The sequence below is a fragment of the Lathamus discolor genome, chromosome 4 (genome assembly GCF_037157495.1).
Source record: "Lathamus discolor isolate bLatDis1 chromosome 4, bLatDis1.hap1, whole genome shotgun sequence".
NCBI classification, from domain to species: domain Eukaryota; kingdom Metazoa; phylum Chordata; class Aves; order Psittaciformes; family Psittacidae; genus Lathamus; species Lathamus discolor.
In genome coordinates this window covers 120,937,604-120,962,649 of record NC_088887.1, presented here as the reverse complement: position 1 = coordinate 120,962,649, position 25,046 = coordinate 120,937,604, and the positions used below count along the sequence as shown (strand labels likewise).

Here is a 25,046-nt window from a genome sequence, read left to right as displayed (position 1 = left end):
GGAAAAAATATTTCATATTTGTACCCTCTGGGGTACTGCTGAATTCTTCATTAATTCCCCACCAAACCTGAATACAAGATTTTAGATTAAAAGGAAACTGATTTAAGCTATCATACCATCATAGAATAGGGTTGGAAAGGACCTTAAGATCATCTAGTTCCAACCCCCCTGCCATGGGCAGGGACACCTCGCACTAAACCATGTCAGCCAGGCACAAAACCATGTCACCCAAAAATTATCATAAATAAATAAATAAAAGTTAAGTTCCTTATTATCATCAAAGACCTTATTCCAAAATTTTTAAAGAAAAGCTTGGACAACTTTTTGCTTCTTACAGCCAAAACCACTGATACACAGTGAGTATGAACATAGCTTGTTCATACCCCATCAGAACTCTAGGCTGTAGTTTGAATCAATGCTTTGGACTTTCAGATTTTAGCCAAACTGTATTTCATACCAATACCTCATCACTGTTGTCACATTCCTTATTCCACTTTTACTGCAGATGCTAGAGCAGGGGGGTTAAATTTATTTCCCAGTAGCATGTTTTAATATCAAATTTGCAAGATGTGCAAGTGCTTTGGATGTGTTGCTTCCATTGTGCCATTCTGCATTTCACTCTTAATCAAACCATCACGAAAAAGCAAGTTTTGTGGGCTTCTTTTCTCCCCTACTTACCTGTTTGCCTTCTCCTCACAGCTGCAGCTCACTCTATGTTAAGTGTGCAGCCTAATGGGACTGATGTTCTGAAGCTACTGAAGTTTCTTACTAAACTTGAACTGCATGTTTTCTCCTCCATTATTTTAATGCTACACCTTTGTTTGGAATAGCTACTCTCAATCAGACCGGAGCGGAAGGGAGGGTTTTCTACTTGTTAGTGCAAGCGCCTGGGAGGCAGGACTGCTTGGTTTTGTTCTCAACTTGCTATGCCTGATCTGTGGCAGCACTTTTCTTCTTTTGTGCTGAAGTTCCCCCATTTGTAAAATGGGGATGGTGATCATTATCTTTGCCTCACGGGGGTTGTTGGGAAGCTTAAACGAGTTCATATTTGCAAAGTGCTTTGAGAGCCCCAAGATGAAAAGTACTTGCAAAAAAAATACCGAATCCGGAATTGCCTTCTGGGTTATCTGTTGCAACTGGTTTTCCTGCACAAACCTGAATGTGCTTCAGACAGTGCTGGTGTTAGTTGGGAGGATTTTAACCAGGGGTGAGGAACAGCCCTGTGGTTCCGTGTTTTTAGCAGACAAAGTGTATCTGAGGCCCAAGGAAGCTCCTCATCCTTCCCCAGTGGAACTCGCTGTGGCCAAGCCGAGGTAGCTGCTCTTCCCCAAGCCTCGGGGCCTCAAAGCCCCTGCATGGTGCTGAAGCCAGATAAACCGGAGGGCTCGGAGGGTAAGTCAGGGCTGCGAAGCCATCCCTGCCCTGTACCACACCTACGGAGCCTGGCCTGGGGCGTCTTCCACTACCTGCAGAGCAGCCCTGCTGCTGGGAGGAGCTTCTCAGCTTCCTGGTGCCTTCATTCATCTCAGACTTTACAGAGTTTTGTTTTTCTTTCCCTTTTCTTTATGCCCGCACCTTCCTCTTGCAGCACCCCACAGCTACCCACACTTCCTTTTTCTCTTTGCCTCTCCGCTGTCCCACTTTGGCCTCTGGCTTTGAAGGGCAGACACAAATACCTGTTCCGTGAGCTGAAGTTTTCCTTCTGGCCACCATTAGAGGCTGCTGCCTCTGCCGGCTGCCAGAGCCGCCCAGAACAAGCCGAGCTGCCACAGAGGTTGGATGCGCTGGGAGTTTCAGAGCTCGGTTACTAGTGGGAGCAGTTTCAGAAGGAAAGCATCGTACATGGCAGTGGCAGGACACGAGACGCAGAGAGACTGAGGATAACTGGGGAGGTAGAGAACGGACGGAGGAATGGAAAAATGTGGTAAGAGCAAAGGGTACCAAAGGATGGAGAAATGCAGATGGAGGAGAAATGCAGGGTGGGAGAAACAACTCAGTTGGGGGGGGGATAGAGAGAGAAAATAGCAGCTCCTATAAACCTCACAGTGAGGTTAAGAAGAAAACCTGACCCAAGTTTAAGAGCCCATGTCAGTCCCAGCATTCTGCCCACCCTCTGCAATCCCCCTTCCCTTCCTGCGCTCTCCTGCCTACACTTGATGCCTGCTTTTGCTGCCTTCCCTTTGCTGTCATGAGCTTGGAATCAAACACAAACATTTAAACAAACCCAATGGCTCGTGGCCTGCCAGCTGATCGATTGCTAATTGGGCATTTGGCCAATGACCAGCTTCACCAGCCTGAATCACCTCATGCCTGTGCCTGTTCTGCAAATCTGTTAGTTTTAGTAAAGTCATACTTGGTTTACAACAAGTTAGGGTGGGAATTGCAGGTCTGGTAAGTACAAAATGGTCTTTTATGGGTGGAGAATTGTTTTGTGTTTTATACCGGCGTGTCTTGCAAAGGGAAGGGCTCATCCCCCGACCCATCAGCTTTACCTTTGTGTATCACAGCCCTTAACTTGAAGAATTAGGGACATCCCTTGAAAAGGATGTGACTTATGCGGGGGGAGAGGAGTCTATCTTATGCAGGGAGCATTTTAAAAGCAATAATGTGTAAAGTGAAAGATCATAAACTCTGTGCAAAATTACTATAGGTGTGTCTTACCAAGCAAAAGAGTTAATTTGCCTTGAGTTATGCTAGCTAAGCAATAACTAAAGACTTGATGTCACAGAAAATCAGTTCATTCTAAATGATTTGGAACAAGCATTATACAGCAACAGGATAGCATTCTGCTTTCAGGGTGTTTTGAAGGAAAAAGCAAAAGGAGAGGTCCTCCTCTTATAGATGCATTTAGACTTGACTTCTCTAAAAGCTTATGCTTGAGTCTGTGTGCAAATTGAATGGGTGTCAGCTACTCCTCCCTCAGCCCCATATAGCTACACCCTGTGAGGTGAGCTACCATTAAGTAATAACTACTTCCCACTCTTAGAGTGTGTGTAAAGAGATGTGGCTCTTCTGGCAGACATTAAACCAAGGGGGGTTTTGCTTGTGTCCTCTGCGTTGTTTGGTCTGAAGCATCCTTAACCTCTGAATTTTATTAGACACAAAAAGAATGGCAATTTTTGGTAGTGGTGTTCTTCATTCAGCCTTCAAGTAAATATGTGAGAAATTTTAACTACTTAGTTTTGGGGTTTTTTCCCTGAGATGAGGATGTAGAGGATGATATTTGAGGTTGATGTGGAATTTGCCACCAATTTTTGCTTCTGGATATTACTGACTATGTTGCATGAGGTCATCATCAGTCTATTTTAGAGTAACACCAACTCAGTACCTTGCAGTGAGCATGCGTACAGTTTATGAAACTTTATCTTTTATTTAGCTAATATTATTAATAATAATAATGTCAAGTTATGATTTTTTGTGAAATCAATATTAGTTTTCATATATTAATAACAAATGAATTCTTACAGCTGAAAATTGCCTCAGAAGAACTTCTTAACAAGTATTTCTGGAAATCAGTAATATAAAGTACAAATGCTTAGTGCATTTGGCACTTGTAAACTTTTGAAAGTTTTCAATCTATGTGGCAATTTATTTAAATTCTACAGTTTCTTTATTTAGCTTGTATTTGTTTAAATAAGCTATTATTTAATCTCCCTTGCCCTGTGAGCGTTTCTCAGTGGAGTGCTGGCAGCATCACCGCATAAAAACTTGCTATCTACAAACTTCAGGCCTAAAACCACTTCAGAATGCTAAGCTAAAGCCGAGCAAACATTTTCTGATCCCAAGAGAGGGCTCAATTGTTTTTCATTGCAAAAGGAAAAGACTAAATCAGGGCTTCCTTCATTCTTGAAAACAGTGGCAATGTCACCTTTCACCTCACCTCTGAAGGGAAACCTGTATTCACCATCCTTCTCCCTCTGGAGAACATAAGCCCACATCTTCCAAAGGAATAATCAGACCATTAAACTGGCGAGGCTATGAAATCAATGTATTTTATTCTTTCCTTCCAGAGTTGTTTCACTTCCTCAAAGGCACGTAAAGGTTAATTGGGCCAGAGCAGCCTTGTAGTGAGCAGGCTGTTCTGAGAGGCAGGTAGAGGTTGTGGACTGCGAGCTCCTCTTTATGGATGTCCTAAGCACTCCCCAGTAACAACCTCGCAAGCACCTGCAATTGTTTCTATTGTTGGTACAAGTTCTGTAATGTATTTAAAGATTTCATCAAACCAAAGCAAGAAACAGAATTTATTTCTAGTCTTGTGATTAAGGATGCTTTCCTGAATAAAGGGAGATTTTTACTGCAATTTAAGAAGAGCATTACATTATCCGAAGCGTAACAGCTTCAGTGATGGAAGAAAAGATAGTTAAAGTGTTGTTCTAGGAGATAATATTAGATAATAAGACAGCAGATTGTTGTTTTGCTTTTTGTTTCCCTGACTCTCTAACCTTTTATTTTATTCAATTTTATTTCAATTCAAAGTGTATTAGAATTAAATTTATTTTTGGCTTGACTGGAAAATTTATTCAGCATAAAACAATGTTGTTTTTGTCAAGGAAATAAAACAATGAAAACAACTAGTGGAAGGTGTCCCTGCCCATGGCAGGGGGGCTTGGAGCTACATGATCTTAAGGTCCTTTCCAACCTAAACCATTCTATGATTATATGATTCTGTGATTCTATAACTTCTCAAAGTTCAGTTTTAAGTCTGTAGGTGTTACGCCCAAAAGGTATTCAGATAAATAGAAAGATGGGGGGTGGTTTTTCCACCTCTGAAATTAAATTAGTGTTACCAGCAGTTCAGCTCCGTGCCTTTGGCTTGAAGAGTTTGTCTAGCAGGGCCTTTTTTTCTTATGAGGAAAAATCAGTTATGAGATGTAGGAGATTATGTCCCGTTTCCTAACTACAGGAGAAAAACAGAATGACCAGGGAGCAGTGTTTTCTGTCTCTTCTAATGAAAGGATTTGGAGATATCAAATGTAGCTAATAAGCAGCAGGTTGAACTACCCATAAAGAGATATTTATTTAGCTGGTAGCAACGCTGTGGAATTCATCGACAGAGAATATTGTGGATGTTAAAAGTTTATGTGGGTTTTGAAAGATGTTAAATTTGTAGAAGAAGAATCTACCCAGGGTTATTAAATGAAAAAGAAAGAAAAAGGTTTCTCCGACTCAGGGAAGTGTAGAATTATCAGCAGCTGAAGATGTATTCTGAGAATATATTGTGTTAACGCTTTCCCTTTACCATCTGTTTGGAAAGAAACAGCAGGCTGGATGGACGCCTCGTCTGGGTTATAAGGGTGTTATTTCTGAGTGAGCCATGGGGACATGGACAGTAAGGTGCATTTGGGTGGCTCCAGTGCAGCCTGGCTGATGGCTGTCTTGCCTTGCTGCCTACTTGTGTGTCCCTGCAGCAATTCTGCTGCCCAGGGCCAAGGTCTCCTATTTCAGTCTATGAGAGAGGATTTTGCACTACAAGATTTTGACTGGTCTTTTCTCTTTTCTGTGTCTATTCCTGTTAGTAGCCATTAATGGGCCTCCTCTTGAAATCAGTCACTGCCTGGCAAGTTGTACAGAAACTCAAGTTAGTGCTAAATGAGCTCAACATTGCAGAGATGCATTAATATGGCCTTTTGCCATTGGTAATTGGCTGTAGACCTGTGGAAAATATTGATCCAGGTAGATTTCCATGCTAGATCCACTCTGCCAGTGCCTGAGCCTGTTTGGATATCTCTGCATGGGATTTCACTGTGCCAATTTGATGTAGTGTGAGCTTCCTTTGGGGTCAATCTGTCTTGGATTCTAGATATTGTCTTGGTGGGTATTATAAACCAAGAGATGTATAAAAACACACACAAACAGGCACCCTATGATAAAAGCTGCCGTGACACCCTGCTGCCTAAAAACATGAAAGGATCTGTTCAGTGTAGCAGAAAGGGTTAACTGAAGGAGAGCCCTGCCTTGCCCCAAGAAATTCTCAGAACTATGCTAGGATGCAGAAATGAGCCAAAGTATTTTAAACAACAGATAAACAGCTTTTTAGCCAAGTTAGTGCCTGGAGTGAGGTTTTACAGCTGAATTTAAGACCTTAAAAGAAAAAAAAAAGGCAAAAAAACCCTCAAAACCAAACCAAATGCTGATGTGCTCTCTATTGAAACTGTGTGAATAGGAACATATTCAAGCTTCTAAATATATTTTCGGGTAACAGTCTAAAGGCTGCAGGGACTTTTCCATTCCTAATTATATAGTACTGTACGCTGTCTGTTTCTGACTTGCAACTTCAAAAATAGATATTAGAGTCTAAATGAAACATAGGGAGAGGTGTAAAGAGGTGCTGTTTATGATGAGGAGCTGCTCTGCTAATGTTCTTCCTGATATTGTTGCCTGTCACTTGTGTTTTAAATTCAATTGCAATCATGCAGACCCTTTAATACATTGACATTTCATTAAGACGGCTGTTAAAAAATATATCTATGAGTAGCTAAAGCAGTAGTGAAGGATAATAAATGTAAATGTCTTGTGGCAGCTCAGTAGCTGTTGTGTCTCAGGTCTCAGCAAGGTCACATCATTAACAGGATGTGGAAGCACACAGTCATTTCAGTCAGTACCACATTCTGACATTAGAGAAGTATGCTCTGAAATCTGAATTATTCCCTGATAATTTGGACTCCAGCCTCTGTTCTGGAAGTGAAATAAAGCTCAAAGTCCTGTGGTAGCACACCTGCAAATCATGCTGCCGTGACCTTAAGCCCTCCTGGATGTGATCTGAAATTTCTGACTGCATTATAGCAGGCATTTTCATCTCCTAAGCTACCACTGTACTCCAGATATGTAGAGGTAGAGTTTCCTTTGTCCTTTTAGCATTCTTATGCAGCCTTCTGGAGGACAAGGACTAGGATTTTGTGCTAGTGCATCCTGGACTGGGAATTAGAAAAGTGACTGAGATGCTGCACTGATCCAGAGGGAGTGAGCTGGGTTTGCATGCACAGACTTTTTCTGCTGCTCATCTGCTTCTTTTGCATTCTACCATTTAGGCAGGAGGACACTAGAGTTTGACTTTCAGTTGGAAAGATAGGTAGCTCTTTTCTATGCCAAAACCACTGCAAAAAGTCAAAGAAGTGAACAGTGAGCTGTGCTGGTAACTGACACAGTGAGCTGTGCTGGTAACTGACACAACTTCATGTCACCCTCCGAAACCTCATGCCAGCAGTTGCTGTCTGAAGGCTGTGATACGCAGAAGGACAGGCTGGGTTTCAATTATGTAGTAGTACAGTCTACACATATACTTAAATCAGAACCATTTGTAAGATTCTTTTACTTTGGTCTCTGGGCTGGAAATCATTCCAGTTGCTGGTACACTGCAGGAGCACAGCACTGCCCTTAAGCAAGCACACCCTGCTTTTTGGCAAGACTAGTTAGCTCAGCCGTGCTCTAGCCTTTAGGCTTCCCACAGCCAACACACCGAAACTGGTTTGCCAGCGCAGGTGGAGAAAGCATCATCCATCTGCGTGTATGTCCTTACAGGAATGCTGTGCAAGAGTTCAGCTCCCGCCTTCATACACACACAAACATACACAGAGTGCATGGTGGAAGTGTTTGCCCTTCATCTCTCACTTCTGAAGACTAGTTACGAGGGTGAACACAGCAGGGAAAAGGCAGGGAGCTGCTTTTGCTGGTTATCTATTATTTATGCTGAGTATGCCTAGAGGCTGCACTGAGGGCTGGTTGTTGTTTGAGATGGGCCAAGAAGGTGTAGACTCTCCTCTAGAAAGTTTGTTCAGACTGTAAACAGGAGACAAAGGAAGAGGGATGCAGGTGGGGTTTTAATCCTCTATTTGAAGATGATGGATAAAAGAAGTTAAATGACCTGCTCAGGGTTGCACAGGAAGTGTTGAGGTGGTACCAGGCCAGCATTTGGGGGAAAAAGATTATATTTTTTTCAGTTTATTCCATCACAACAGATTAGTGCAACCTGCTAAAGAATTCAGAACACTGAAGGATTATTTTTTTTCTCACACAGATAAAACGTAGCGGGTTTAGTCGTTATTTTCTTTCCTCAAAACTAAAACCAATTCTACTCTTCCTAAAGCATACATTAAATTCAGTGCTTCAAATAGTGTCCTCATATTAAATACAGCTGAGTTACAATTTTATTGCGCCAATATTTCCACATATATTTAAAGCAGAATCACTCATAGGATTTCAGATTTTTAAGTTCAGCTCAATTTCTGCTGCTTCATTCACAAATGATTCCCTCCCACCCCAAACCTTAGCTTTTATCAAATATTATTTTCAGTTAGTAACCATTCTATGAGAGATTTTAAATTTCATTATAAAGCACATAAGTGACAAATTTTGAGATGGGATTGTCTGCTACCTTCATCAGACATTTCCACAAGCACTCTCTTGCTTCCAGAAATAGGCAGAATTTTGTTCTACTGGTGAGTTTTATCTCTATATTTTTAGAGTAGACATAGCAGTAATTTTATACTGCTTTAAAATGTCAGGAAGGGGCCTGAGGGTGTGTGTGAATTTGCTACGGAAATTGGATCATGCGTCTAAGGATCGTTATACCTAAGGAAACAGTATGCCCTGTGGTATATACATATCACTGGCATTTAGTTTTGGCTCTATATTCTGTAATTGGCAAGACAGATCTGAAGGCTGCTGTGATAAATTTGAGTTCCTTGAATTCTTATTTGAAATATGCAAAAATAATAAAATAATTACATGGGTGGTACCAATAATTACATTTTTTACCCCTAGATGATGTATTTTACTTACTACAGGATAGGAAGGGTGCAAATAGAATTAAAAAAGAAGAAAAAGATAAGGGACAGAGAGTCAGTCTTCCCTAACTAGAAGAACTAGAATAGACCAGACTGATTCTCCTAGGGTCAGGGTCAGGCGATATATTAATATCATTATTCGCTGCTCTGTTGAAGAAAGGAAGGTCCTTTCAGCTTGTCACCTGTAATCCTGTGTTCCTGCTTAAAGCTCTGTGTTCTTGTAACTTCTTGAAGAGAGAATCAACTCTTTTCAAGGGAAACTTTGGCTGAAAAGGTTAGACAAAGCAGGAGCAAAGAAACAAAGTGGAAGTTTAATCTTCTCTCTCTTTTGTTGTCTACCCAGTACCTCCATACTGATATATAGAGGTATGTATCTGCTCAATGCATTCCACAGCTTTACACTGATTCTCCCTTAATAACAGTTTTTTCACCTTGATTTCTAAGCTTTGGGTAAAGAATAATTAAAGTCTGTATCAATTTAAGCGTTTTTGAGAAGGCATCTGGAAAAAAAAAAAAAACAACAACTTAGACAACCTTAGAAATAATCTATTAATCTTGGGCATTCTGCAATAGAAAGCATGGAAGATGAAATTCTTCCCTGTGAGGGTGCTGAGGCGCTGGCACAGGGTGCTCAGAGAAGCTGTGGCTGCCCCATCCCTGGCAGTGTTCAAGGCCAGATTGCACAGGGCTTGGAGCAACCTGCTCTGGTGGAAGGTGTCCCTGCCCATGACAGGGAATTGGAGCTGGGTGAGCTTTAAGGTCCCTACCAACACAAATCATTCCATGATTCTATGATCCTGTTTGTGAGAAGCAGTCCCATTAATAGACTGCCAGTTTGTCTGGAAGTGTCTAAGACCCATGGGTTACTTCATCTTTCACTGTCATGGTGTTGTCCTATGGAGCACAAATCATTCCCTTGTTTCGGAGTCCGTAGTTGGTTCCAACTAGCTCCTTTACGGAGCTGCAAGTTGGCTAACGTGTCTTGGCAAGACCATTTGGTTTTTGGAGGCTCCTTGCTGCCACACTAGGCTGCTTTGTGTTTCTCTTCAGGGCACCATATTGCACTGAACAAATGAACAGAATAATCATTACCAGTTGTCACCTACTATATTTCTAGTAACTGCCTAAGGATTGCCCTTGTCTTGTTTACTTACAACTTGACTGAAGCAATTATTAGCTTTTCAAGGATGTGTTCTCAGCTCCTAGAAAAGAGTAAACATAAAATTCAGATGAAGGTGGTCAGGTTGAGAACGCACTTGGAATAAGCACATAAAGAATAGTACTTTTCCTCAATCCAAGCCCTTATCTTCTTTGAAGACAGCAACAATTATTGTAACTCTCTGTGTGCCTGTCATTTCTCCTTAGTGCCAAATCTCTCTCATTTCTTGTATCAGCTGTAACTGTCTTGGCACGATTATAGCATGTGTTACACATTTTATCATCCACAGTCCTTCATATAAGAATTATATCACAAAAGCTTGTAGTATATATCTATTTTGTTTAAGTATTTAGATGAGCCTTGCCATGGAAGAGCTGCCTAACTCATTGTAACTTAGCCATTACCTGCATTGGTGATTCTACAGACTTGAATAAATTTCAGTATATGGATAATGCTAAGTCCCTATTTGAGTATTTTGGCTAAAATACAAATAGGATTACTTATACCTCAAAAATTAATCAGAGATTTGTACATTGTGCTGAATTGAAATATGAGGATGGTGAGGCACTGGTATGGGCTGCCCAAGGAACTTGTGAATGCTCCATCCCTGGCAGTGTTCAAGGACAGGTTTGACAGAGCCTTTGGTGACATGGTTTAGTGTGAGGTGTCCCTGACAATGGCAAGGGGGGGTTGGAACTAGATGATCTTAAGGTCCTTTCCAACACTAACTATTCTATGATCCTATGGAGTCCCTCTTTTTCTAAGGAAGCACTAGGGTGAACATTTGCTTTTAGGCTTGTGTTCTTTTAAAATATGGGTAGAACATACTTTCATTAATTTTTTTCAGCATGACACAATAAATTCTCCAAAATACTTCTAATTACATGTTATTTTCCTTAAAAAATGGGGACATTCCTTCACTCTGTGAACCTTTTTCACCAGATGCTGATATTATATTGTTGAATCTGAACAACTAAAGTTCTACATCTTAAGAATGAGTTTTAAGAGTTCTTTTCACATGCAGTTAGAGAAAATCGAATTTCCTCTAGTTTATTAATTGCTAGTAAAAGTCACTAGCTATAGCTTAAAATACGTTAAAACTTACTTTTCTGCTTTTGCTTTCATTAGATATTTTGCCAATTTTTACAATCTTAAAAAATAAATGTATGCATAAGTCTCACTGAAGTATATGGCATTAAGGCTTACAAGGAGAATGGCAGTCATTTAAGTGCTGACACTGTTAAAGAAATGGTTAAATATTAAAAAAGATATTTATGGTAACTGTCACAGCTTCTGTCTTTAAATACAATCAACTATGGCAAGTACAGGCCCTGAAAACCTTCTCCATAGATATAAGGAGAAAAATATGACATTACTGTCTGTGTGTTGACATGCTGCTTCAACTTTCTTCCTGTATTTCCTTCTCTGAAGTTGCATTTTTTAATGAATAATGATTTGTGTTTATCTTCCAAGTGCTCCATATTTCTGAATTTTAAAAATGTTCTGGAGTTTCTAGATCAATAATAATAAAAGATTTATTTAGCTGTTAAGGTTGGAGTCATCTCACCAGCTTATGTCATGTATTTCATTGCACCATGAACTGCTGTTTTAGAGGTCTAAGTATTCTCAATGTAGATTTGTAGACCTCTGAGATCATTATGTTCTGTTGATCTAGAACAGGGTCAGCATGCCCTCCAAAAGATTGTGTTAAAACCCACAGAACTCTATAAGCACATATATTTGTGCACAGTCTTATGCACATGCATTAATGTATTTATTTTATTTATGATAACTAAAAACCTCATCTTTTTCTACGTGAGGGAGGAAAAATAACCTAGAGGTTTGGAAAGGTATAGCTGGATATCTAGCACTGGATGTGTTTGTCACAGAAGACAAGTAATTGTCCAGCTAATTCTGCACTGACAAAACTTGTATGCAAACAAAATGCTTTGTATGAAAGTATACCTATCACTGGATCAACTTTGTATTTTCTCAGTCTATTAATCCTACAGTATTAATCTATGTTTTACTGAGGATAGTCTTACTGTTTTAAGCAACTCGATAACTCTAAAAGCCAAATTTTAGCCACTAAGGTGAGATTTCTGTTGGAGTGTAAATGTCCTTTTCAAAGGGTCTTGCTTTTTCGGTGAGTGGAGGTGTGTGGCTTACTGATTTTGGCAAGTTAATTCCTTGTTGTTTATTGACTTTCTCCAAAAGACTTGCTTTTTCCCTTAACAGGAGCCTTTATGAGCTTTAACACTTGATTTTATGGGAGGTTTTATGTAGATAGGATCTAGCAATACCAGTGTTCATCAGTGCAGGGCACAGAGTATATGAAAATAAAAGGAATGTAATCTTCCTTTTTACTGTTTTTATTATCTTTTTCCATGTTTTTATCTTCATAACCATCCAATGGTTAGGCTCCTACAGTTTATTCACTAAGCATGGTGTAGCCAATTGTATTTCATATATGGCAAAAGTAAGTCATAAATTTGACAAGAATTAAGTATATAGTAATATTAATGGAATAGCAGCTTAGACTTAATTACTGTCTTTCTGAGTGGGAAGAACTAGCTGGATACATTCTAAAGAATGAAACACTTCAGAGCACTTATTAATTTTACATCCGAACCACACAATTAAACACTTGGAAAATTAATACTTCTGACATCGAAAGCAAGCACCAAAACTAACCACTGAATGAAAACTGGAAACTTTGCAATACAGTACTTTTTATCAGAAGGGATGTATCAATTTTATGTCACTTCCAAGTTCAACCAATTGTCAGATAAAAGCTGCTATCACCATTTTCCCCTGTAAATATTCTTTCAAAAGGCTGATAACACAGAAGGTCCCTGGTTTCAAATAGTTGTGGTCTTTCTATTGTTTGCCTCTAAACAAAACCAGCAGCACAAGAACATAACAAAAATCCATCCTAAACCCTCAGAGTTCAGATAAGCTTTTGGTAGAGGTTGTTCTTTCATGTGCTGAGACTCCTGAGCAATGCCCAGCTCAAGTGTTCTTTTGCTGCAGAGAGGACACATTTGATATTTGATCTTTATGTACAGAAACGTAGCTGAAATGGGAATATTTTTAGCAACCAATATTTTCTTTGCTGATTGTCCTTTCAGATATGCAAAAGAACACATTAATTTACATATGCCTTTTTTCTTCTGTAAGCAAAATACTTAGAAGCCTCTTCATCATAAATGTACTTCACAAGAACAGTGGCATCTCAATTCATCTATTTCTTCAGAATTTGCTCTTCTCAGTTACCCTCATTTGCAGAGAAAGGATGGCTGAACAGTTAAGTCATTAGCCTGCTGCTTTGGAGATGGATTTTACTGCTCTCAATGTAGATTTGCTTTCCAACTTGGACATATCTGTCAGGCAAGGAGAATAATGCTCCATTTAACCAGGACATTTTTGAGGGTGAATGTATTAGTTCATCCTTAGATAATATAGTAAATTCCCAAAGTAAGAATATGAGGGAATTTTATTAGTAGTCTATGAAAAATAGATGCTATTACCACACAGCAGATCCTGGAGTCTATAGTTAGTGGTGAAAACATAAAGAATGACATCTACTCAAATTATTTAGCATGAAGCATTCTCTTTTAAATTGTCTGCTTTTTGTAGGACAGCTGTTTTTTCTTTGACAACTTAGAATTCTTTGGCTCTGATGAAGAAATATGAGAGATTTAAAGAGGCATTGGAACAATTGCTGGTCTCTCTGTATTAAATTAAATCAACTTATTTCCTTTAGGAGTAACTGCTGTAGCAATAGCATGAAGCATGAAGCTTGTAACTTGATTATATTGTTAAGAAAGAAAGGTTTTTTTAATGAAGTCTGTAAAGACAAGTTGTTTATTACTCATTTCTATCACTTTAGTGGATCCAACCCCAATTTATGAAGGAGGATGGTAGGCGTGGGTGATTAGGTAGACTTCAGTTTGAATCAGGAATGTTTTTTGGAGGGACTAAGTGTTCTGGTTCTATCTCATTGCTGATGAAGCACATTGCACCAAGTCTGGCAGCTGGCAGGCTTCTCAATGGAGTGTGCTCTATTTTACAGCATTAGTGACAAAAAACTGCGTTTGGTCCAAAATAGCAGTTGAAGCACTTAGTACCTATGGTTCTTTGCTTTTCTTGTAGGGTCAACGATTGCATCTTGCGAGTGAATGAGGTCGACGTGTCAGAAGTCTCACACAGCAAAGCCGTGGAGGCCCTAAAAGAGGCTGGCTCCATAGTACGACTGTACGTTCGTCGAAGAAGGCCTATTCTGGAGACTGTTGTAGAGATCAAGTTGTTCAAAGGACCTAAAGGTAAATGTGAAAAGGAAAAGACATCCATTTTAAACTTGATGCTTAACCTCTCTTCAGCTAAAATATCATTGGAATTTGTTGATTTCTTAGCTAGTTAGCCTGTCAAATACTGCAGTTCACTTAGGCTTGTAGAACTAGAATTTATGGTTTCATGTCACTTCCTGAAATATAAAGAAATTCAAGGAGTTGTGGTTTCTTTCATTTGATTTTTGTTGTGGAGATGGCTCATTATCTCCTGAAGAAGTGCAAGATGAAGAGATGCTATGCTTTACATTGGCTGCACACATACTTCCTCTAAAGTTCTTCTACTGAGACCTCTGACTTTCATTTAAGGTGCCGTTAAATACAGTTTCTGAATTCTCTCTTTTTTTTAGAAGGCCTTATGATTATCTAATTTATCTTTTCTATTTCATGTTGTTGGTTTCTTGAACAGTTTTCTTTGGAACAAGAAGACAGGAATACTAACTTGTGCATTATGCAGGAGAATGTTATGTGGAAGTCTAGCATGAAACCTTCACTAGTCAAAATCAGCTTTATCACTTCCAGCAGAACCTTCTGGTTACAGAAAAAAAACCCCAACCAAACAACAAACAAACCCAAATTCCTTTCTAGAATCATTAGTACAAATTACGAATATTAGATTTTCTCCTTTCCTTTTGAAAAAGGAAAGTTTTTATTTGTAGAATGTTACGTTTAACAAATGTAATTTTATTGTTTTTCCTACCTTAAATTTCCCTCTGGCTACTGTATTTTTCTTCATAGCTCATTTCTGGGCAAAGAAAATGGTTATTTTCACAGTACTGTGTTCATTCTATCTGAATAGGATGAACAGCAGTAGATTTTTGTATCCGTACTGATTATTTCATAAGTAAGTCTTTGAATTAAAGTTATATACATTAAATGGGGAAATCTGTATGTCTCAGTCTATGCCATACCCATGAGATTATTCAGCCTGTTTTATCAACAGTGAGTAATCTGTACCTGTTCCAGTGGTTTCCCTTACTTCTCATCTCATGTGAATATTACAGGATGCTTCTTCATACTTTTTATACCAGTAATTGAGTATATTTATTTCTAATACATACAGAACCATTGAGATTATCCATTCATCATAAGCAAAGATAGTGCACAGCTTTCAGTATTGCACTGTACCTCTTCTATGTACATATATCATGGTTATTTGACACAGCAGTGTATTCATCATCCTCTGCTCTTGGCAAATAGTAGATTTAAACATGTATCTGAGGGTAAACCCCTGGAAGTCTGGATTCTCATGGTCAATTACAGTGTTAAATTGACTTTCTAATAGAGATATTTTGTACCTGTATGAACTCAGACAGGCAGCAGGGTTTTTAAAGCTTTGGAATTAAACTCAGTGTGTGCTGTGATAGTCATTTGAGTAACCTAAGGCTAAAGAAACTAAACATATCCTTTCAGGTTGTGATGAAACAGTAAAAGTTATTCACTGTGACCAAATTTTTGCTGCATCGTGGAAGTGGACAAGAGGCAGTGATTATCTAATAATGGTTTTGCATCATGTTTGTGTTCATTGTATGCCTGAAACTATTTATTTTTACATTTATTTCCATAAAAGAGTGAATAATAAGAAAAGTTCATTTTATGACAAGCTAAAGAAGCTTTGCCGCTTAGTGCTACAAATGTTGTTACATAGGTAGATTCTTACATGAAGTTTACTACAGATACTCGCCACAGTGAATTTTATTGTTAAGCTGAATAGTTTGTTTTAAAATAATTCACTTCAATATTATAGAAATAATTTAATTTGGAACTTGGATTAAAAAAAAAAAAAAAAGCTGATGGGCTAGTTCTTTGCAAATCCAGGTTTTCTATCTATCTTCATAGATTAAGCAACAAGGAAACATACCTTTATATGCTTTCTATATTCCATAGATTTAAAAAAAACAGAATGAAAGAAAATAGATTGGTCAGAAATCTTACCAATACTCATTTTAATGTCTATAGCAGTTTTCCCTTGAATTCTTCAAAATCCTGAATTAAAAATAAACTATCTGTTGAGAGGCATCAAACTCATGGTTGAAGTTGAGACTAAAACCTGTGAATCTCGGCTGTGGGTTTCAGTGCTAGTCACTCCTGTGATGCTTATCTGCACATATTTCAGCTGATTTATCTGTGAACTGCTCTTTCACACCGTTACTACACAGTGCAAGAACAACTTAGTATATACACAGTGTTTCTTACTTCTCAGAGTGAAATTGGGATGTTTTGGTGTCCAGAGCAGGATATGGTAGTTCCCTCACCTTTCCTTCTTTCCTACTCACAAGGTGAATAAAGAAAGTGATACTGGTTTTTTAGACAAGGCTGTTCCATACTAAACTTGGAGAAGCAATTACCTTTTCAGTAGGTTCTTTTCCTGTCTGCCTCTGTCAGTATGTAAGTCAGTCTATACTGAGTTCATTCCTTGCTGTGTTGAGAATTTACCGCAAGCAAGTTTTGGCTTCCATAATACCATGTAAATTCAGAGACCACTTCTTGCCTGTGTATGCATAGTACATCGTATGTTTCAGCACCTGAAGGTGATAAAGAAGTAAATTTGCAAGGCTTTTTATTAAAATATTCTTTCAATTTCATCTGAGGTATCCAGGATGAACTTGAATATAAAGCTTGAAATACAAGCTTTGAGTCCGTAAAGGTTAGATTTTTCTTAACTGGATGTTAAATTTTCTGGCTAGCAACCAGCTTATTAGGTTATAAATTAACATAGGTTAATTTTGCAAATCTATTTTGAACAGAAGTTAAATATGCATTGTGTAGCAATGGCTTTGAGCATATGACAGGCATAAGGCCATGGTAATGTGCTGCCAAGTGGTCCCTTTTGAATGCAGAGCCCTGTTCAATTGTTCCTGCTACTTTATGGAAAACTGTGCTAGCATCGTATGTGCTAGAAGGTCATATAACTCTTTAAAGTGACTTTAGGGGAAAAGAGGTAAACAAAGACAGGACTAAGTTGTGTAATAGAACAATCAAGGTTTCAAAGACAACTGTGGCTGTGTATTTAAGGCTGTGCCTTCATCAGTTTGCCACACTTGATTGATCATATTGGCTGATGTCTACAGTCCCTGTCTTGAAGGTAATCGATAACTGGGATCATTGCAGAAACTTCCTCTTACCCATGCTCAGGAGATTGTCTTTTGCAAGGATCTTGTATATCTCTATAGTGAGACAATTGTATCAATTCACTGTTTGGCTTTGCTTAGTATTTAGTAGTAAACTGGGTGTTTTATTTCAGGCACTCTCAGGACACTGCAGGTTTTCGCATCCAGTGCCTTTGCAGTAGCTGAGGGCTATAACATAGGAAGGATATACAGTGGAGCTTTCTTATTGAAAATCAATAGGATTTAGACACTACTGAAATCCTGTCCTTAAGTGATACACTTTTCTTGCTCTGTATTGAAACATAATGAGACTACCAGTAATGAGAATGGATTGTGTGCGCTGCAGTATTTATTCCTGGGGAACAAACATGCAGGCATTCAAAACAAAGCAATTTAATGGTGGTGCTTGGCTGTGTGATATAACTTCTGTATTAGCTTCTTCTGCAAAGAGCTGTGTATGAGCAGTGAATTACAAACTTCAGTCACTATTAGAGACTAGAGTGCTTAAATCCATTCAACTGCATTTGACTGCAGCATTTTAAACTAAATGAATTCCACTGCCCTCTGGGATTTTAATGCTGTCCTATCACACTGCAAATCTACTTTTTCCAAAACCAGAAGTATAGAATAGTATCCTTGATGAAAATTTAGTTATAGAAATTAAACTTCATTGGTTTTAATTTTAATTTTTTTAAGAATCATACAGAAAAATGGTTTTCTACCATTGTAGAAAATTTCTGGCAGTCAGAAACTCAAATACAGAGGTTATGTAGTGTTTTATCTGCCAGCACCTAACTGATAATTTAAGCTCTGATATTATATACAGGGGGAAAAAAAAGGCAGAAATTAATTATCCCAGTAACTACAGCAGTGTTGGATCACATAGTAAACTTTTGACCTCAATTCTATAGGCAATGTAATGTCTGCAGAAATGAAGTTTTGGGTGTGAGAGGCAGAAAAGCTGTGCCAGGAAATGTGGGAGTAGATATGGCAGACTTAAAAGCACCCAAAGAAAGGCACAATATGAAGAAACAGGATTAATTTTCCACACCTTTCATGGTAATTCAATCCTAACTATCATTACAACGCTTGAACTGTGTTGGAATCTTGCAGTGATGGATAGAGCTGCCCTTTTCTTCACTGTATATTAGGCAGAAAGGCTCTGCACAGATCAGCAGCTATGTCTCTTTGCTGCTGTCTGTACGCATGCTTTTTCTGTCGTTCCTGATGAATCCAACCAGTGACACATTCAGATCAGTTTCACCCCACCCACCTCTGGGCACTTAGGAAAAGCTATTTGGGGGCACTTATTCCTCTACTCTTTCCTGCACTCAGAATTAGGGTTATGGTCCTGATATGTCAGGACTTCCCATTTAATCCATTTAGACTGTTATTGCGTTTCATAGAATCATAGAATCATAGAATAGTTAGGGTTGGAAAGGACCTCAAGATCATCTAGTTCCAACCCCCCTGCCATGGGCAGGGACACCTCACACTAAACCATCCCACACAAGGCTTCATCCAACCTGGCCTTGAACACTGCCAGGGATGGAGCACTCACAGCCTCCCTGGGCAACCCATTCCAGTGCCTCACCACCCTAACAGGAAAGAATTTCCTCCTTCCATCCAATCTAAACTTCCCCTGTTTAAGTTTTAACCCGTTACCCCTTGTCCTGTCACTACAGTCCCTGACGAAGAGTCCCTCCCCAGCATCCCTATAGGCCCCCTTCAGATACTGGAAGGCTGCTATGAGGTCCCCACGCACCTTCTCTTCTCCAGGCTGAACAGCCCCAACTTCCTCAGCCTGCCTTCATACAGGAGGTTCTCCAGTCCCCTGATCATCCTTGTGGCCTCCTCTGGACTTGTTCCAACAGTTCCATGTCCTTTTTATGTTGAGGACACCAGAACTGCACACAATGCTCCAGGTGAGGTCTCACAAGAGCAGAGTAGAGGGGCAGGATCACCCCCTTCGACCTGCTGGTTTGGGGACTCTAAGCTAAGAATTGATGCATTACTCAGCCAGTTTTGTATCACTCTGAATAATTTTCTTCTCCTTCAGCAAAGGTTAAGCTCCTAAATCGGGCATCTCAGTAAAATACTCCAAAATAAGATGGGATGAATACAAAGGGTGTAACACACATTTTTTTTTTTTTTTTTTTTTTTTTTTATTATGTATATCCCTCTAAATGTTAGATGAAGTCATTGGGCATAACCAGTTCCAGAGTTTCCATTTCATTGTTTTCTGTGCTGGACTGAAGCAACTATGCAGCACGTGGTATATTTCCTTTTCACATAACTATTTGTTTTTTTTCTTGATGACACTGAATAAAGTCACTGAGTAGTAATGAAGCTTTCTTGCTATACTGAGAAAAGAATCAGTATGTTTTAAGTACAATATTTTTTAACCTATTGGTTAGCTATGGAATTTTCTTGAGAAGATGCAGAGATTTTCATCATCAATATAAGGTATGATTTCACTATAGACTTACCTTGAATTGTTACTGGAATGTTCTCTGCTCCCCTATTGTCTGTAATTTCATAGAAGTTCATAATTCTGTTTCATAGAAGTTGACACATTTTCGTTTGGATTGATGGCTTCACTGGAAAACTCTTTTGTTCTGTTACATAGATAGCACCCAGCTTACAGTGACAACTGAAACTGTCAAAAAAGTACAGTGGAACAATGTATATTTTTGACTGCCAAAAAAAAGAAAGACAGTGTTCAATTCAGAACAGCAGAATGGGGGTGGGGTTAATTTTCACAAGTGCTGCTCTCAACAAGGAAAAGAGAAATCTTACCATCTTTACCTACTACAAGAAATCCAAAGGTTACCTTTTTATCTCAAGTAGTATCTACAGAACTTAAAATGAAAGAGGAAGGTTTTGGAGACAAAGAACCCCAATTATTTCTTTTTCAATTTCAGGGAGCACTGAAAGCTTTCAGATCTTGCTGTTTAATAACTGATTGCAAGTGCTTGCCTCAGACTGATGTATTTTTTTATCAATATAACTATCAATATAACTGCCTATTTAACCTAAGGGATACTAAACACTTCAGAGCAAACTTTAGCGTTTGGGGAGAGGGGGTTTTATGGCAAGTTTGGCGAATGTTTTGTTAATTTAGGATCACTTGAAACCTTCAAAACATTTTTGTATTTCATGTTGAGAAATGTTTATTTATAATTCCAAAGTGTCTTCAGCAAAATAGTGTTTTCAGAGATTGAACAAAACATTAAACCTTTTCTTACGGTGTTTTAAGAATTTCAGTCTTATGATCTCATCAGAAATGAACTCATTTCTGTTTTTCAGTGTTCTCCTTCTGTGCTGTGGGCTTAATTATGAAGCCTGATTTAAAACAGAGCAAAATTGGGCAACTTAAAAAAGAGCTGTAGAAAAATGAAGGAGTCTGCAAACTGTCCCAAACCTAGATTTAACAAATTATATAGGTTCTGAACTGTAATTTAAGTGCTTCGCTTCATATGACTGTAACACACCAGCACTTACTGCAGGTAGAAATAGAAAACCACCACAACTGAAGATATAATACCTTTTTTTTTTTTTTTTTTTTTGAGAAGCCTTTGCTTGAAGGGAACTCACTTCTCATCCAATTAGCAGAAAGTGCTCTATCAAGCACTAATACTTAGGTTTTCAATTTTAAGATAGCAATTCAAAACCATCATTTATAAGTTAACATCACTAAAGGCATGACTTCCCTGAAGGGAAGTTTAATGTAAGAATATATGAGTATCTGAGTAGTTTGTGGCATGAAAACTGTACTCTCTTGAAACTCATAAAATGAGAATGCTCTGTGATAGTGCTTTAAAAGCCTTTGCTGTTTTTCGGAAGTATTTTGACGTATCAGAGTTGCCAATACGTGATGGAGAAAAAGCGGTAGGTTATGGCTGTACCTTCATATTTCACAGGCTGAGGAACTTGTTCTTTAATATAAGTGATGATATCTGCATACAGCTGCTATTTTAATATTCTGCCTTATGACACAAATAAAACATTAAATGTTTTATCTGCCTTTGGTCACTACAGATTTGCCATCATATTCATATAAATTACGACATATGAAATATTCCTTAAAAGCTACTCATTCTGTAGAGTGGTTCCTTCCATTCCAGAATAAAAGCAGGATTTGTTGTAGTCTCACACAATAACGGGTGTCATTATTAGAGTGGCACTTCAGTTTTAGTATTTCAGGCTTTATCTATTATCTTCTTGTCTTTAGTGGAGAAATAAAGTAAATCTTGGGGTTTGTTACAATTGCAGTTAAATAGCAGGAGGTGGTAGTATCAAATTGTTGTCATATCAGACCAAATGCAACCTCTTTTGGAGATAATTAGTCAATTGTTAAAGTAATGATTTTCCAGATCAACAAGGATCATTTCAAATGAAACTCAGAAGCTGTCCATCTAATTGGTTGTCTCACCTAAAACTAGAGCTATCCTGTAAGCTGCAGGATCTCACTTGCTTGAAGTCTTGTATTTTCATGATAATCCTGATTTCCCTCTTTTCATTGTCATTTCCATTATCAGTAAAGGAATAAACAAAATGTCATGGTTTAAGCCCAGGTTGTAAACCAGAACCACACAGTCTACTCCCCCCACCCTGACCTTTCTTTCCCCTGCTCCTGAATGGATGGGAAGGAGAATCAAAAGAATGTAACTCCCATGGGTTGAGATAAGAACAGCCCAGTAACTAAGGTATAACACAAATCACTGCTGCTACCACCAATAATAATAATGATAAAGGAAATAACAAGGGAAGAGAATACAGCGCCTCACGACCCATCGACTGATATCTTGCCCCCACCCAGCAGTGATGAACTAGCCCTTCCGGGTCCCTCTAAGTTACATCCTGGGCATGACGTGCTGTGGTATGGAATACCTCTTTGGCTAGTTTGGGTCAGGTGTCCTGTCTCTGCTTCCTCCCAGCCTCCCCTCCTCCCTGGCAGAGCATGAGACTCACAAAATCCTTGGTCAGACCAAACATTTGAGCAGTAACTAAAAACATCGGTGTTACCAGCGCTGTTCCCAGGCTGAAAGTCAAAACCACAGCACTGTGCCAGCTACTAAGAAGGAGAAAAATGACTGCTACTGCTGAACCCAGGACACAAAATTACTTGGACGACTGTGCAGAAATTTTATATACATGTATTTTGTTTGTTTTGTTTTGCCTCGATACCGTTCAGTTCTTAAGAACTCTCCAAGCAGTTCTAAGAACCCTGGGTTAATATGCAAAAAGAACACCTAATCTCATAGTAGACTTTAAGTATCAGTTTCCAGAAGTCATTCACAAAGAGTGAGGTTTCCACTGAAATGAACAGTGCTTTCTGCAACTCCATCATGCTAACTATTTCTGAAGTGGTGCAGTTGCAATTTCCAAGTGCGGTGCTGTATTTTAATAGCCAATTGAGATGGCTATAAAAATCCAGCACTGCACATTAAGATCATTACCAAATTGCTTCAGCAATACTTACTGATGAGGCAGCTTCAGCAGAACATGATTCATCTTAATGAACTGTGGCTGCAATTGAGAAAAGCAGCAGCACAGGGAAAGATGTGCAGGTAGGTTTTGATGCCAAAAAAGCTGATGATTTTGCTTCCAGAAAAAGAAGCTTTAGGTAGTTTCTTTTTCTCTTCAGTAGAGAAAGTAAGTAAATCTGTCATCTTCTTTGTTTCTATTGCAGTTAAATAGCAAAAGGTGGTGGTATGAAGTCATTGTCATGTCAGACCAAATTCAGACATCTTTGGAGCTAAGTAGACCGCTGACATTTCAATTGACAAAATCTTTTGTGCTTGTCCTTTCTGAATTAGGTAGGAAATTTGTATTCTCACACAGTTACCTAGATTGTTTTGTTTCCAACTAGAGACAGCAAGTGATATGGTGTACCAGTGTGACCCTGTTTTCTATCACTCACTTTCATAAGTTGTCAACACTTTTGCTGTGCTTAAAGTTACTTCTGTGACTTTTGCTGGGAAACAAGCAGTTAGTGTGACTCACTAGATTACATTTTCTTTCCTTTGTCCACTTCTACCCATACAGAGGGAAAGGGCTTTTAATATCTGTGCTCAGCTGTTGGGTAAGTCATGGATGCATCTCCAGGTTTGGCTCATCTGGCTTGCTTCTGAGTGGGAATAAAGCACAAACATTTAAAAACTCTATATTTAGTGTATCCATCCTTGCAGAAATGCTTCAAAGGAAGTTGCTGACTAAGTGGATTTCCCAGCTACATAATGATCTCTGGAGCACTGCTGGAAAGTTTCTTGGAATATCTTTTGTCTTGGGCTTGTAAGGAGAACAGTGATGTCTTTGCTTTGGGATGCCATTTTACACTGCTGCCTTTTTCTATGGCATTTTTAAAAATCCCAAGGACGTGTCTCCACCACACTTGGTCTATGACAAGTGTTGAACAAATTCCCAATGAATCTCGGCCAACTTCTTTTCCAACTCTATTTTTTTTTCTCCAGACCAAATATAATTACAGTAAGTCTCATAATTTTGTTATTATAACATGCCTTTGTACTCCTTTTTTCCTTTAGATTATAAATTTCTGGGTCAGGGAGTAGTTCCTTCATTTCCCTCCCCATGGAGTGCTGTGTAAGAGTTAAAGGGGAGTTGCAGGAGATCCCTTTCATTATGTTTGCCATGGCTGTTTTCATCAGGCCAACACAAGAGAGGGAGGAGGTGCATCAGACAGTGTAGCCGAATGTTGTCTCATCAGTATTTCCAGATACACAATAAAGCAAAAGATGAGAAAGGAGAGTGGCGTCATTTGCTAAACTACTGGGCTGAGTGTGGAAAGAACCCCTGCTGTAGACAAGAGGCCAATATGTTTTTGTCTGTTTTCTCAGTGGAGGAGTGAGAATTTCCTAGGGAGTGGCAGTTTTATTGTCTTTTTTTCTCTACCTGTATGTTGCTTGCTTTAAATGCCTCAGGTGCGTTTTGGGGAATGATTGTGCTTGATCTTTCACCACTTGAATAAATAATTGTGCAACAGCAATTGCTGTGAGCCTGATGTGACATCCTGATTCAACAGAAGAAACCATTAAGGATTTTGCATCCTACATAGAATACGTTCATTGACATGATCTGTGTCATTTGCAATTTGAAAATCCTTATACTTGCTTCTTTGCAGAGCTTTATCCTTTTTCAAATAGGAATGTGCAAATTAATCAGGCGAAAATAGAGAGCAGTGATTTCGCCCTTTACTGTTCAGTTAATTATCTGCATAGCAAGTTCAGTCTTCTTGATAGCTTGTCACATGTCCAGATCTTTCTTAAGAAATCTGCTGTCTCACTCATCAGCAAAATATTGCTGTGCCATGAAAAGCACCTTTCAAAGAATAAATTGTATTTAATTAAGTCTTATAGCTTGGGGAGCTGTAGCTGTTAATGTTTTCCTGTGTTCTTGTCTCATCTTTTTTCTGGAATCCTAAAAACAGGCAGATGATATTTTCAGTCTTCTGAGGAAGGCATTAGAAATTCTGATCATGGTGGAGTGACAAAGCTGGATGAAGCTTTAAAGATTTAGGTAATATGGTAAATAAAATATCAGTTCACAGCCTATTTAAAAATACATTCTCAGTAGTCAATCTTAATCCTTTGTTTTCACTAGCAGGAAAAGAGGAAGGAGTTAC

General features: G+C 38.8%; 1 protein-coding gene across 7 annotated transcripts in view; it reads left to right on the top strand.

The window, feature by feature from the left end:
- The window catches only part of DLG2 (discs large MAGUK scaffold protein 2), a 1,029,196-nt gene that overhangs the window by 702,577 nt on the left and 301,573 nt on the right, over positions 1 to 25,046 (top strand). For all 7 annotated transcript variants that reach the window (XM_065678826.1, XM_065678819.1, XM_065678821.1 and 4 more), the window contains one exon: positions 14,098 to 14,267. In XM_065678826.1, the coding sequence (XP_065534898.1) occupies positions 14,098 to 14,267 (170 nt within the window). The remainder of the gene's footprint in view (positions 1 to 14,097; positions 14,268 to 25,046) is intronic.